At 40.9% G+C, this 16,065-nt stretch overlaps 1 protein-coding gene across 1 annotated transcript in view; it reads right to left on the bottom strand.

Moving 5' to 3' along the window:
* Positions 1-16,065, bottom strand: part of LOC126191056 (high affinity cAMP-specific and IBMX-insensitive 3',5'-cyclic phosphodiesterase 8A) — a 1,161,190-nt gene that overhangs the window by 48,776 nt on the left and 1,096,349 nt on the right. Inside the window, exons 14-15 of the mRNA XM_049931769.1 lie at positions 9,882-10,009; positions 1,263-1,411 (exon numbers count right to left, since the gene is read on the bottom strand). Of these exons, the coding sequence (XP_049787726.1) occupies positions 1,263-1,411; positions 9,882-10,009 (277 nt within the window). The remainder of the gene's footprint in view (positions 1-1,262; positions 1,412-9,881; positions 10,010-16,065) is intronic.

Below are 16,065 nucleotides of genomic sequence, written 5' to 3'. Positions count from 1 at the left end.
AAGAAAATTAATAAAGAGCATTGTTATTGGACGTATTTCACGAATTTCAACACTAAAAGCAAAAAGCCATGTAAAACTTTATGTTGCAATTTGAGAGAAACAAATTAATGTGCATCTGGGTATGGCCAACAGTATACACTAGCAAGTTTTTGATTGTAATCCATAAATTTTCTGTTTCTACCAATCATATAGCAATATAGCAGAGATGCTGAGTTGCAGATAGGCAAAACAAAGACTGTCAAACAAGTAAGCTTTCAGCCAAAAAGGCTTTCATCAAAATTAGACAAAAGAGACACACACAAACCCAACTCTCACATGCATGAATGCAGTCTCTGGCTGCCAAGACAGTATTTTTGTTGTTCCTACATGTGACTCAGCATCTTCACTATCTGGTGAGTAGCAAACATACTTTTCATAATATTGCCATTATTTCATCCTGGATTTTCCATTGTCTGTTTCTCATAATGGATGACATAAGCAGGGATTGTTAAAAATGTATACAAGCAGTGGTGAATCAATCATCAGAGCATCATTTTTCTGACAGATTTTTGTGACCCAGTTTTGTTACAGTTTTACACAAATATGTAATTCTGAAAGAGAACATCATGCAAACCTGAATTTTTTGAAATTTCTCTTGGAGCTGCCAAATAATTAACTGCACTGCCTAGAACGCAGCAAGTTGCAGCAAATTTTGGTGAAGTAGAACTCATAAAATTCATTTACAGATGCTGCAGCATCCAAGATAACTGAGAAATGAAGATGAGTATTAGCTCACTAACTATTATGCCATGTTATATTTCACAGTCCACTCTCACCTGTGAGTGCAGGTTAGTAAAATTAGAATAACCAAAAAAGTGACATACCATTGTATGACTTTAAAGAAGACTTCATATAACTGAATTTTAGCAATTTTTTGACACAAGCAATTACAATTAATTCATTTTAATCCTGATTTCATTCAAACAAGTCAAATGGCTCTGAGCACTATGGGACTTAACATCTGTGATCATCAGTCCCCTAGACTTAGAACTACTTAAACCTAACTAACCTAAGGACATCACACACATCCATGCCTGAAGCAGGATTCGAACCTGCAACCATAGCGGTCGCGTGGTTACAGACTGAAATGCCTAGAACTGCTCAGCCACACCAGCTAGCCCAAACAAGTCACTGAATGTTAATTGATATATATCCAAACTACAGTAAGATCATCATTGAAGAAGAAATTTGGAAGAAAAATGGCTTATAGTTTCACAACTTACCTCTGTCGCTGGATCTTCATCACGAGTGGTAGGTTTGGCAAATACGTTGACAAACTTGGCTAGATGTTCAAAATGCTTTGTCATGTCCGTAGCTAGGATCATGTCTATGACACTCTGACGAGCTCGTTTGTACATGTCACGTTCCAGTCCTGCAAAAATCAACAGTAACAGGTGGAAGACCACAACACACTGCATTAGACACTATTCCTGTTCTTCACTTATAACAGATTTATTCACTTTCTTTGTTATATGAGACATCATTATGATTCTCTGGGTATCATCTGAAAGATGGAAGCACTAATTGGGCAGCAACACATGCACTTGACACAAGAAAGAAAAGTTTTTTCAAAAGGGGGCTGCCATACTGGGATAATGAACTATGTAGTTTACTTAATGGTAAGAAACATGCCTGCTTAAAAATGTTAGATTTCTAGCTAATCAGGATTTGAGAGCAGATTATAAATGAAAATCAGCTGTAATGAAAAGGAAAGTCAGGCAAGTTGAAAACCATAGTTGGGAAATATATACACTCCTGGAAATTGAAATAAGAACACCGTGAATTCATTGTCCCAGGAAGGGGAAACTTTATTGACACATTCCTGGGGTCAGATACATCACATGATCACACTGACAGAACCACAGGCACATAGACACAGGCAACAGAGCATGCACAATGTCGGCACTAGTACAGTGTATATGCACCTTTCGCAGCAATGCAGGCTGCTATTCTCCCATGGAGACAATCGTAGAGATGCTGGATGTAGTCCTGTGGAACGGCTTGCCATGCCATTTCCACCTGGCACCTCAGTTGGACCAGCGTTCGTGCTGGACGTGCAGACCGCGTGAGACGACGCTTCATCCAGTCCCAAACATGCTCAATGGGGGACAGATCCGGAGATCTTGCTGGCCAGGGTAGTTGACTTACACCTTCTAGGGCACTTTGGGTGGCACGGGATACATGCGGACGTGCATTGTCCTGTTGGAACAGCAAGTTCCCTTGCCGGTCTAGGAATGGTAGAACGATGGGTTCGATGACGGTTTGGATGTACCGTGCACTATTCAGTGTCCCCTCGACGATCACCAGTGGTGTACAGCCAGTGTAGGAGATCGCTCCCCACACCATGATGCCGGGTGTTGGCCCTGTGTGCCTCGGTCGTATGCAGTCCTGATTGTGGCGCTCACCTGCACGGTGCCAAACACGCATACGACCATCATTGGCACCAAGGCAGAAGCGACTCTCATCGCTGAAGACGACACGTCTCCATTCGTCCCTCCATTCACGCCTGTCGCGACACCACTGGAGGCGGGCTGCACGATGTTGGGGCGTGAGCGGAAGATGGCCTAACGGTGTGCGGGACCGTAGCCCAGCTTCATGGAAACGGTTGCGAATGGTCCTCGTCGATACCCCAGGAGCAACAGTGTACCCTAATTTGCTGGGAAGTGGCGGTGCGGTCCCCTATGGCACTGCGTAGGATCCTACGGTCTTGGCGTGCATCCGTGCGTCACTGTGGTCCGGTCCCAGGTCGACGGGCACGTGCACCTTCTGCCGACCACTGGCGACAACATCGATGTACTGTGGAGACCTCACGCCCCACGTGTTGAGCAATTCGGCGGTACGTCCACCCGGCCTCCCGCATGCCCACTATACGCCCTCACTCAAAGTCCGTCAACTGCACATACGGTTCACGTCCATGCTGTCGCGGCATGCTACCAGTGTTAAAGACTGCGATGGAGCTCCGTATGCCACGGCAAACTGGCTGACACTGACAGCGGCGGTGCACAAATGCTGCGCAACTAGCGTCATTCGACGGCCAACACCGTGGTTCCTGGTGTGTCCGCTGTGCCGTGCGTGTGATCATTGCTTGTACAGCCCTCTCGCAGTGTCTGGAGCAAGTATGGTGGGTCTGACACACCGGTGTCAATGTGTTCTTTTTTCCATTTCCAGGAGTGTATATTACAATACTGAATATGATGTAAGAGGAAGACAAGACAAAGCATGCAAAATAATCAAACATCTAAACAAAGAAGATAAAGGCAATCTAGAAATAAACACAATACCTGAAACTAATTGATTACAATACTACAAAACACTCTGGACAGTTGCGCAAGATACTCATATGGTTCAGGTTGAAGCAGATAGTAATGTAGACCTAATAATGTTCTTGGAATTACAGGGTACAGTAACTTCTAGCAAGTACAGGAAGACTCCAGGGTGTGATAAAATAAATACTAAACTGATAAAATATGCATCAAATACTACAAAATTAAGAATACATGATTTTATGGAAGTGCTACAATTTTAACAAAATGACCATTTCCCATTGCTGAAACCACATTATCAGGTGCCCAACAGGGTTTTCACACAGGAAGACCATGTTCTAACCTTCACCATGACACAACTAAGAATAGAATCTGTGAAGACACAATCAAGAGCATTTTTAGGACACAAGTCCATACAAGTTAAGATTGAAATTGCTAATCAGAACATAGATCAAGTTTCTACATTTCAATATATTTTTATGTAGGGGGATCTTTAGGAAGACAAATGAAGAGATGGCTTGATCAGTTTTGAAGGAGACAGAATTGGAAATTGTAAATGGCCTATTAACTACTTGCTTGCAAAATTCTAAGGTGTATTTTGAATGAAGCAGCTCTATTAAACACCTATGTCAATGTACTACCATGTTCTGTTTATATCTACAGAGTACTCCTGAAGGAAAACAACATCAGGCTTCAACACACCATCAATGAGGCAATAGAGATGGAGCACAAGTTTGGATTATTTTGTTAAGGATGAGGAAAGAAACTGGCCATGCTCTTTTAAAGGAACCATCCCGGCAAGCATGGAGCGATTCAGGGAAATCACAGAAAACTTAAATATGGATGGCCAGAAGAGAACTGGAACTGTCATCCTCCCAAACGTGATTCTAGGGTGCTTCTAACTTCTCTATATACATGCTAGGGGATATGGAGGTGACTGAGTAAGCAATGCTTTGAACAGGAACCCACACCAGGAAATTAACTGTGCAGCAGGAAGGCCCACATATACCGGGTGAAGAAAGCACTGGTAAGCTATGTTGGCTTTAGTAATTACTAAATTTGTAATAAACTAATATGGTTAACAACACCAAGAGTTAACAACTGTCACTAGAGGAAGGGGCAGTGAGTGTACATGTACGTTTCATGTTAATTAGAATTGTTAACACACCCATTAGTTGGTTAGAAAAGGAATAATTGCTGAACTCAAGGCATACTAATATGGTTAACAACACAAACTGTTAACAACTGCCAATAGAGGAAGAGGAAGTGAGTGTATGAAGTAGCACAAAATACTACACGTTTCATGTTATGTGGAGTTGTTAGCACATTCATTAGTTGGTTAGAAAAGGAATAACTAACAGATTCACAGCAAATTACTAACAGTCTTCCACACAGGAAATGGGATGTTGTGGATAACAGTATTTCACATTTTTGCTTCTATTGCATGGAAATGGCACATTGCTGTCACAAATTATACATGTTCAGACCTCACTGCAAGTACTCAACATGTACAGAGAGAGAGTTCAAAATCACACCCTATATCCATTACACTGCAATGTACATGCCCATGAGATTCTCCACTACATGTATAATCTTACCTTGTGTTCTGGCTGCAGCAGCAATACAGTCACCTGTTGGTTTACACCATGTACTACACTGCTTGATATTACAGCTGTGATGTGAGGAAGGATAGCAAATAATGAAGTTATGCTTATAGTTGTAAACAGTAGAGCAGGAAAGATACAATATTAGGGTGCAAAATTTAGTACATACAGCTGTCGCCTCTGGCAATAAGAACAATTCTAACCTACCTGGCCATGACAGCCAATTGAGCTTGGATGAAAGATATGAATGGATTTATTTTTCAAAACTGCTTCAGCTCCGTGTCCTAGTTCACAATTGTAGGGGATGGTGAGGGGCGGTGCACCAGTCTTGCAGCAACTCATGAACAGAATTTTTCAATGTGTGGCAGATCTGGAAATGTGCTGGCCAGACCAACATTCCATACACCACCAGAGTCAAGGCAGATGATCTGACCTGCACAGAGTCAACATTTGCTCTTCTGTTATCTGGTTGAAAGATAATTTCACAGAGACTCTGAAGGTAGGGTATAGTCACCAGTCTTGACACATCAGAAATGTAATGGCTGCTGTCCAAACTACCTGCTATGCACACCAGAGGTGATGCTGTTGTGTACCTGATAATGACCCACACTGTCACTCTACATGCTCAGCCTGTATGATGATGATGACGACGAACACAATCTGGCATCATTCATTCTCCTCTGAGCCTCCACACATGGATACATCCATTGTGCTGCTTTACATGGAACAGGGGCTTGTCTGAAAAGATGATGTGATGCTACTACTTTATTCAATATTTCTGTTGGGTACACTGGGAGCACCATAGGGTTTAACATCCTACTGACAATGAGGGGATTAAACACATAAAAAAAGTATGGATTGGAGAAGGGTCCCAGAATTTGCTTTAAAAACTTACAGCATTCACAGGAAAACTAGATCTCTGTGGCAAGATGGGGTTTTGAATCTTATTTCTTCTGAATGCAAGGCCAGTGTGTTATCCATGGTAATATGGGGCTCGTGGTATTGTTATAGTTCTCACGCATCTTAATCTTAATTCTTTTACTACTAGCAAAGTTTGTAAGTTGGTCTAATATGCTATAAGGCAGGGGTGGGCAATAGCTTTTCTTAGGGGACCACTTTGTGGAAGCAGAGGTTAGTGGAGGACCACAACTTTTAAAATTATTGTGTGCATTAGTTAAGTTTGCATATCAGAAGAGGTATCTACATCTATGTGATTACTCTGCTATTCACAATAAAGTGCCTCACAGAGGGTTCAATGAGCCACCTTCAAGCTGTCTCTCTACCATTCCACTCTCGAATGGCACACGGGAAAGAGCACTTAAATTTTTCTATGCGAATCCTGATTTCTCTTATTTTGTCGTAATGATCATTCCTCCCTATGTAGGTGGGTGCCAACAGAATGTTTTCGCAATTGGAGGAGAAAACTGGTGATTGAAATTTCATGAGAAGATCCTGTCGCAATGAAAAACGCCACACCGATTCACATATCATGTCTGTGACACTATCTCCCCTATTTCATGACAATACCAAATGAGCTGCCCTTCTTTGTACCTTTTTGATGTCATCTGTCAGTCCCACCTGATGTAGATCCCAGACCACACACCACTCCAGAATAGGGCGGACAAGCGTGGTGTAATTAGTCTCTTTGGTAGATGTGTTGCACCTTCTAAGTGTTCTGCCAATGAATCACAGTCTTTGGTTTGCTCTACCCACAATATTATCTATGTGATCATTCCAATTTAGGTTATTTGTAATTGTAATCCCTAAGTATTTAGTTGAATTTACAGACTTCAGATTTGTGTGGCTTATTGCGTAATCAAAATTTAGCTATTTCTTTTAGTAATCATGTGAATAACTTCATACTTTTCTTTATTCAGGGTCAATTGCCACTTTTTGCACCATACAGATATCTTATCTAAATCATTTTGCAAGTTGTTTTGGTCATCTGATGACTTTACAAGATGGTACATGACAGCATCATCTGGAAACAATCTAAGAAGGCTACTCAGATTGTCTCCTATGTCATTAATATAGATCAGGAACAATCGAGGGCCTATTACAACATAAAAATTCTGGCTGTCTGGACAGGCTGCACAAAAACCATTAGCTGATCACATGGAGCCCGTGGGCCACTGTTTGCCCACACCTGTGATTAGGTATTGTGCTTCCCATTTGTTTTATAATTTACAGTGTTAATTTTCAGATGAGATAGCAGTTAACTTTCTCTTGTATTTCAGAGATTTGGTTATATGTCACTGTCAAATTCACAGCTGCAGCCTGACATTACCTCTTGTCTTCTGTTCAAAATAACACAGAAGCTTTTGTGGAGGTCCTGCAGAACAGGCATCCAGGGGATAGAAGCTATTTTGGTGATATTATTTTGCCATTTATAACTGTGCTGCATATTTTGCAAGAAGTCCCAGTGATTCTGGTGCCACTGAGGGACTTTCCAAAGGCAATTACAATACTGTCTGAATATTGTGAAGGATAGAGATAATGAGTATGCTAACATAAGATACGTAAGCACCTATTGAAAACACGCTTTTAAAATATTTCAAAATAAAATTATGCAGAAATTCAAGCAATATTTGTAACAAAAGAAGGATCAAATCTACACTCTGGGTTAACAAGCAAAAGATTGTTACTTCGGATATCCTGACTATAGTTTTCAAGATTTTTAATTTTTTTTATTTTGTCATTTGATCATACTTACTATACAGCCATCTATGTATTACAAGTCTGCTTGTGTCTTGTATGTATGGATGGATATGTGTGTGTGTGCGAGTGTACACCTGTCCTTTTTTCCCCCTAAGGTAAGTCTTTCCGCTCCCGGGATTGGAATGACTCCTTACCCTCTCCCTTAAAACCCATATCCTTTTGTCTTTCCTTCTCCTTCCCTCTTTCCTGACGAGGCAACCGTTGGTTGCGAAAGCTAGATTTTGTGTGTATGTTTGTGTTTGTTTGTGTGTCTATCGACCTGCCAGTGCTTTTGTTTGGTAAGTCTCATCATCTTTCTTTTTAAATATATTTTTCCCACGTGGAATGTTTCCCTCTATTATATTACAAGTTATATTTACACAAATATGTGACAGTGTTTTCTTTTCATGGCTATAAACCAATTTTGCTAAAATAAATAATATATTATGTTCACACAAAAATTTAGCTAGCATTTTATACATACTCATATTATTTGTGCATAACAAATAGTCAACAGCAGTTGCTCAGATTTTACTAATAAAATTGTAGGTCTTTTTGGTTAGTGCCATGCCACCTGCAGGGAGAAAAATAGACATTTAAATTCTCCAGTTCATGTTTCACCACATTCACAACATGGGAACTCATGAAAATGTATTAACTGTACACAAAAATAAAATAAAATGTGGCTGAATCACATCCTTATTATCAATATCCTGTTCCTTTAAATAAAGTGAACCAAGATTATTGGGGAATATCTGCAAGTACTTTTTTGTAACTTTTGCCTCTTTCAATCCTAGACTGATTTCATCCATAAAGCTGTGAGGGCAGATTACGAGTCATGCCTGGCCAACTGTGTTGGAAAGAGCATTTCCCACAGAAAGATAGGTTCTGGGTCGAGTCCTGGATGCAGTTCCTGCCAGGAAGCTCAAAATACTGCATACTCTGGTGTTAAGGTAAAACAATTCATACTGCTTCCACTTGCTTTCCCACTCTCATTTGTTAATCATACTGTTAGTTCCAATTAATGACAGTTTGAAACCATGAGTTTGAGAAATATTCACTGCCTGTTTTGTAAATCTGTTCATATGTCCACTGAATACTATCCTTGAATGGCCCCTTAACCATATAAATTACACTGGTCAGTCAGCTGCTTGTTTTTCTCTATTTCTTGCTTGATATCTAGAATAGGTTTATCAGGTGTCTGCATCATACTGGATGAGTGCAAATTCTGAAGGACACTGATATTCTTGAAAAATTCTTAGGTGAGACTATTTTACAACACATCTCAACTTCTGTGAAGAACACGGACGTTATTTTGGAGATGGAAACTTTTTTGTGGTACGCAGTGCTTAGGCACACTTTACACTGTTTCCCTCCTGGGATTTTCCTCCATCAGTATAAATTTGGTGGATGTCTAATTACTTTTTTTGAGTGACATTTCACGTTTTTAGTTTGTATGGGCTACTGCCCAGGCTGTTTTCCACACCCTTTTAAGTAAGTGCCAGACTAGGTCCACATTATTGCAAAATAAATGTGGCATGCAATAATCTTGAACATGGAAACACACAGAACAGGGACATTTAAATTCTTCTACTACCACATTTCAAGACATCTTGCATGTAGAGCACAGATGCCTGTTATTTTGCACTGTACTAACTGGTTCTGAAATTCTGTGGGCTTAGTAGGGACTTGCTGAGATGGGTGTGTATTAAGTACCTACATATTTCATGTTATTCAACTCATAACCCACCATAATGGAATAATGGACTTCAAACTGAAAATAAAGAGTATTTTGGCATTTTTGGTGGGAAGATAATGAGAGGTTGTGCAACAAGTTAATCACAAAGGATTTTGTACCCCTGTCTACAACATCCGCTCTCCTTATATTGTGGAGACATTTATCTGTTGCCTGTAGGGGACTGTGATAGATGTATGTATGATGGTATAATGTTTATTTTGTTTGCTGATGAGAGAAGGGAGATATATTTGGAATTAAATACAGGACATAGGTCTCAAGTGCTTAGGAAATTCACATTGCCACTTCTACCCTCCCTGCTGGCCAAATACTGGCAATGAAAAGTTTCTCCCACCACTATGATTCAAACTCCCATGACACAGCCATGCATTATCATCTTTGCCTATGGAGACAGGTTTTTCAAAGTCAAAGTCATCCAGATTCACAAGACGGAAAACTGATATCTGAATCACCAAAGGAAGACAGAATGACAACTTTGTAAAAATAAAAATTAAAAAAAAGGAAGAAATTGCGTGTACAAACCTTTGAAGATATTCACCCTGTCATCAGACAGGGTGAGTTTGAAGGTGAGCGCCGCATGGTGTGACTCCAGAACGCACATGTCATTGTACAGGATGGCCAATGGGTTGCCTGCATTGCACAGGAATGCACTGGAACACAAAAAAAATTGCTCAGTGTATAATCCAACAGTGGATGACGTTTGTGGGCTTTCATCTACATCACATCAAGAATGAAATTAAGTGAACTCACAGAATATGCGGACAGCAGAATACTTCTGTGGGGATAACTTGTGCATATTTGTATTGCAAAAGCACATGATAGTTGGTGTCTACTAATTTCACTTATAGTTTTTATACAGTATAATAAAAGAATAAAAAGCACTCTGTCTTCAGGCCACGAGTGGCCTACTGGGACCATCCAACCACTGTGTCATCCTCCGAGGAGGATGCGTATAGGAGGGGCGTGGGGTCAGCACACCGCTCTCCTGGTCGCTATGATGGTATTCTTGACCGAAGCCACTACTATCTACATTTACATCTACATGATTACTCTGCAATTCACATTTAAGTGCTTGGCAGAGGGTTCATCGAACCACAATCATACTACCTCTCTACCATTCCACTCCCGAACAGCACAAAGGAAAAACAAACACCTAAACCTTTCTGTTTGAGCTCTGTTTTCTCTTATTTTATTTTGATGATCATTCCTACCTATGTAGGTTGGGCTCAAGAAAATATTTTCGCATTCGGAAGAGAAAGTTGGTGACTGAAATTTCGTAAATAGATCTCGCCGCGACGAAAGACGTCTTTGCTTTAATGACTTCCATCCTAACTCGCACATCATATCTGCCACACTCTCTCCCTGATTACGTGATAATACAAAACGAGCTGCCCTCTTTTGCACCCTTTCGATGTCCTCCGTCAATCCCACCTGGTAAGGATCCCACCCCGCGCAGCAATATTCTAACAGAGGACGAACGAGTGTAGTGTAAGTTGTCTCTTTAGTGGACTTGTTGTATCTTCTAAGTGTCCTGCGAATGAAACGCAACCTTTGGTTTGCCTTCCCCACAATACTATTCAGTCGAGTAGCTCCTCAATTGGCTTCACGAGGCTGAGTGCACCTCAAAAAATGGCAACAGTGCATGGCGGCTGGACGGTGACTCATCCAAGTGCCTGCCACGCCCAATAGCGCTTAACTTTGGTGATCTCACGGGAACCGGTGTATCCACTGTGGCAAGGCTATTGCCCATAATAAAAGAATACTCAGTTAAAATTGAATGCAATTTGGGGTGTACAGGCTGCGAAATTTAGCAATGAAGGAGGCACCTCTGGTGGCAACAATGGTAATAACCCAGCTGGGCTTTGACTTGAGCTGATTACGGGTACAGCATTCCACTGTTGCTGCAACTCTTTGCCAGGGTTCATCAATTACAGAGGCTAGCAAACAGTGGTGTGCCAGGCTCTTGGCTACTCATAACCAAGTGTTTCCAGTGGTGAGAGATTTGGAGAATGTGCTGGCAAGAGCAACAGTAGAGCATTGTCTGTATTGAAATATGACAGGTCAGTATGAGCAACATGCAGCCTTTATCCTGTTGACAGATAATGCCACAGAGACCCAAAGATAGGGCATTACCACTAGCCTCAAGATTTCAGAATTGGAAAGTCTGCTGTCAAAATCAGTGACTATATGAAGCAGAGGTTACTGTGTGATGCACACAGTAGCAAACCATACCATCACACTAAGTACTTGTTGCTTATGGCAACGATGAATACAGTCTGGCTGCATTAGCTTTTCTTGGAGCCTGCACAGATGGGTATGAAAGACTGGGACTAATCTGAAAAGATGAGTTGGTTTTTGTTGGGTGCAGCACAACTGACATGTTTCTCTGCTGCAGCGTCATGGTTAGTCATAACAGTGGTCCCTATCCTGACAGTCCATCAAGCCCCAGGTGTCTTCACATTGTGTGTCTGGATACTTACCTTGCTACAGACAAACCTGCTTTCTAACGAGAGGCATGAGACATAGATGTGTGATCCAGCATGGGTGTGTAAACAATATGTCTACTCTCTCAGGCACTAGTCGCACAGCATTCCTGAACTTGTCAGTTCCACATTCAGATGCCAGCATGGAATGTAGATCACCAATACCAGCAATATCATAGCACAATAAACTGAAATCTCAATAGTCCACTATTCCAATATATAAGAAACTATCAGCCTCGATTACGGTAATGAAACCAACCTTTACCTAGGTTTCAGCCCAAGTAATTGAGCCTTCTTTAGAAGATAAACCTGATTCTATAATATGTCTACAAGGGCATGATCTATAAATAAAACTAAAACAGCCTGAATAGGTGTAGTCACATTTTATAAATGTGGTACATAGGTACTAAGTCACCATCAAGACATATGTTCTGACGAGCCCCTCGTCTTGATGGACGCCGTGTTGTGGGCCTCGGGAGCTCTCATGAAACTAAGCAGACCTAGATGACGTGCTGCATATTAACATGGTGGGGAACATTGCGCATGTCTGTCTGAGACCATGACTGTCAAAGATAAAAGACCAAGGCAGTTATATCTTAAAACAAATAACTTATAGAATGGTTGAAACTCTGAAACATAAAGCCTCTGCACCAGGTTTTGACTAAACTGTAACAAACTATGCACGGATTTATATGAGTGTGAACACACTACACTGACTTACACTATTAGAATATATCAGCCCTTTCACAATGAATGCTGCATAGTGCAACCATTGTTATTAATGAAATATGAAATAAAACAGTGAAACTGTAGTATGTAAATACCAAAATGCAATAATTTCAGATAACCTGTACACAGATGGTTGAGTAGGTGTTTTTATCAGTTGATGTAGGTATACTTCTTTATTGCTGTCACACACTGAATGAAGAATATTATCAAGATTAACTTTTATCTTATTACTAAAAATAACGCATGAGTGAATGAATAATGCCACTTCATCGCCATGTAATAGCAATCGACCAGAATAGGTCAAATTATGTTTTACATGTAAAATATATGGTAATTGTGTGAACAGATGTGCAACGCCCTTTCTTTGTCCTTATACTCTATTGACCGACAGAGGTCAATTTCACTATGCACTACAAAAGAGAATTATCGCCTCTTATATTAAAGGCTATTATTAAATAAATATGATATGATAAAATGTGTTTCACCCAACAAGACACCTTGGAAAATTTTTTTATGGACATTTGACATGGGAAAATGGCATGTTCTTCACAAGGAAGAATTAAAAAGAAATAACAAATAGCTACTAATATGCCCATGCGCATACCATAAATGGACAAGGAAGGAGTCGTCTCTGGATTGCAACTATAAATAAATGTAAAGGGAATTACCCTAAAAGGTCGAGACAAACCAGCTAAATTTCATCTTGTCGCCTGAGGCTCCATTTCACTGTTCATGGGCTAGTAACCACTTATAGAAGTACGACTATTGTCTATGGGAGAGATACGGGCATCTTAATTACTGAAACCATGTGTGCCACATTATGTAAGCACCGTATGTAGAAAGACCACCTGATGGGAATCTTATACCAAAATGTTACGTGGTCAAATGCATGCATGCTTAAGGTAGTAACTAGGAATCCACTCATAGTCTCGTTTACCAAAACTATTGAGCAAACCGATTTGAGCATGGGACCCCAAAGTGCTCTACATTGTATCAGTAACTATATCGACCAGCAGGGTAACAGTTAACACTTCACGTGAAAGCGACATATATATCCATGCCTCCAGTGGCAACAATGTATGCTCTAACAAGACGAACAACAAAGGAATTATCCGAATGGGACAGAAAGCTGTAGATATGATGTTTATGTACAGGCAAACAAATGAGTCAGAAAAATTGGATGATTTATTCAGTAGAAAGAGCGTCACAAACTGACCAAGTCAATAACACACTGATCCACCTCTGGCACTTATGAAAGGAGTTATTCGGCTTGTTATTGACTGATAGAGCTGTTGTATGTCTTCCTGGGGGATATCGTGCCTATTTCTGTCAAAATCCTGAGATGGTTGGAAGGCCCTATCCAGAATGCACAAATGTTCTCAATTAGGGAGAGATCTGGCGACCTGCCAGGCAGAGTGGCCGAGCTGTTTGAGGTGCCACGTCACGGACTGCCCGGCCCCTCCTGCCAGAGATTCGAGTCCTTCCTCAGGTATGGGTCTGTGTGTTGTTCTTAGCGTAAGTTAGTTTAAGTAGTGTGTAAGACTAGGGACTGATAACCTCAGCAGTTTGGTCCTTTAGAAATTAACACACATTTGAACATTTTGGCGACCTTGCTGGTCCAGTTAGGGTTTGGCATCCACGCAGAGAAGCAGTAAAAACTCTCGCCATGTGTGTGTGTGTGGGGGGGGGGGGATTATCTTTCTGAAATGTAATCCTAGCATGACTTGATATGAGGTGCAAAAAAACGGGGTGCAGAATATCTCGATGTACCTCTGTGCGGTAAGGGTGAAAAGCAGATGACCATCAAAGAGGTCCTGCTATGAAAAGAAACAGTACTACAGACCATCACTTCTGGTTGTCGGGCCACATGGCAAACGACAGTCAGTTGGTACCCCATTGCTTTCCAAGGTGTCTCCAGGCACGTCTTCAGTGGTCAGTGGGCCTCAGATCGAAGCAGGACTCATCACTGAAGACAATTCTATTCCAGTTAATGAGATTCCAGGTCAAAGATGTCCCGAAAATCAGGAGTGGTGGCTTGAGTGCCATTTCTTTTCATAGCAGGGCACCTTTGGTCGTCAGTCGCAGCACCCATACAGCGCAGCGGTACGTAGATGACATTTTATGATTTTGTTGCCCTTCATGGCAATCCATCTTTGGATTACATTTCAGCAAGATAATACCCACTGGCGCACAGCAAGAGTTTCTACTGTTTATCTTTGTCCTTGCCATACCCTACTTTGGAAAGCAAGGTCGCCGGTTCTCTAACTAATTGAGAACGTTTGGAGCATTGTGGGTAGAGCCCCCCAACTATCTCGTGAGTCTGAGACTGAATGTGCCAATTGGACAGAACTTGGCACGAAATCCCTCAGGAGGACATCCAACAACTCTATCAATCAATGCCAAGCCGAACAACTGCTTGCATAAAGGCCATATTAACTTGCTTACTTTGCGAAGTTCTTTCTCTTGAATCGATTATCCAGTTTTCTGAAATTGTAATAATACGATTAGCTGTACTTGCACATTCATCTACCGATTTCCGTCCCATTCCGATAATAATTCCTTCATGGTTCGTCAATTTCTTTTGAGACTACACAGATGTGACAGGAGCTGAGCGTTCCATGAGTGCTAAGATTGGACATATACGTTTCTATGTTTCGTTAGTAAATGCACACTATAAAACACATCATATGCGCAGACAGTTGGTACAAAAGACCATCTATTTTCCACTACTTGCACCAAAAAAATGAAGAAATAGAGTAGGTAGAGTCCACTTGAACAGGAAGGTACAACAAAACCTGAAACCAAACTGAAAAGAGGTAAGATGGAATTTATGTTGTAGTGGTCAAAATTTTAAGGCATATGCTGCACTTCAGTGCGGTACTAATGTATTCAGTAAAAACAGTTAGGAGCGCTAGCACTAAGAATTTAAGGAAATAAGTCATAAATATTTATTTGTAGAAGCAAAATGTCTTCGGACCACAGTTATTCAAGTAAGGTTACAAATTATACTTATCTACAAGAAAAGAAAATAATACGTCGGGACGTTCAATAAGCAATACAACATATTTTTTATCGGCCAGTTTCGGTTGAAAAAATGTAGAATTTGTTATGGGACACCATGGAATGTTCTCGCTTCAGCCCCTATAGTTTCATGAATCTCCGATTGCTGGCGGCTCTGTACATAACCTTCAAAATGGTTTCTGTAATGGAAGTGCGTTCCAGGCAGAGAGCTGTCATTGTGTTTCTTTTGGCGGCAAACCAGAACATTGCAGATATTCATAGACGTTTGCAGAATGTCTACGGAGACCTGACAGTGAATAAGAGCACGGTGAGTCATTGTTATTTCTTATTTATTTATTTATTTATCTCTTGTTCCGGTGATCCATGTTGTGACACTATCACAGGATATGGAACGTGTCAATTTTACAAGCTTTTGGCCAGAATTTATGGTAATACATAAAACAAAACAAAAACTTAGGTCCCACTACAAAAAA

This window comes from Schistocerca cancellata, chromosome 6 (assembly GCF_023864275.1).
Source record: "Schistocerca cancellata isolate TAMUIC-IGC-003103 chromosome 6, iqSchCanc2.1, whole genome shotgun sequence".
NCBI classification, from domain to species: Eukaryota; Metazoa; Arthropoda; class Insecta; order Orthoptera; family Acrididae; genus Schistocerca; species Schistocerca cancellata.
Note: the sequence above shows the minus strand (reverse complement) of the source record. Positions and strands in the feature narration are given on the sequence as shown.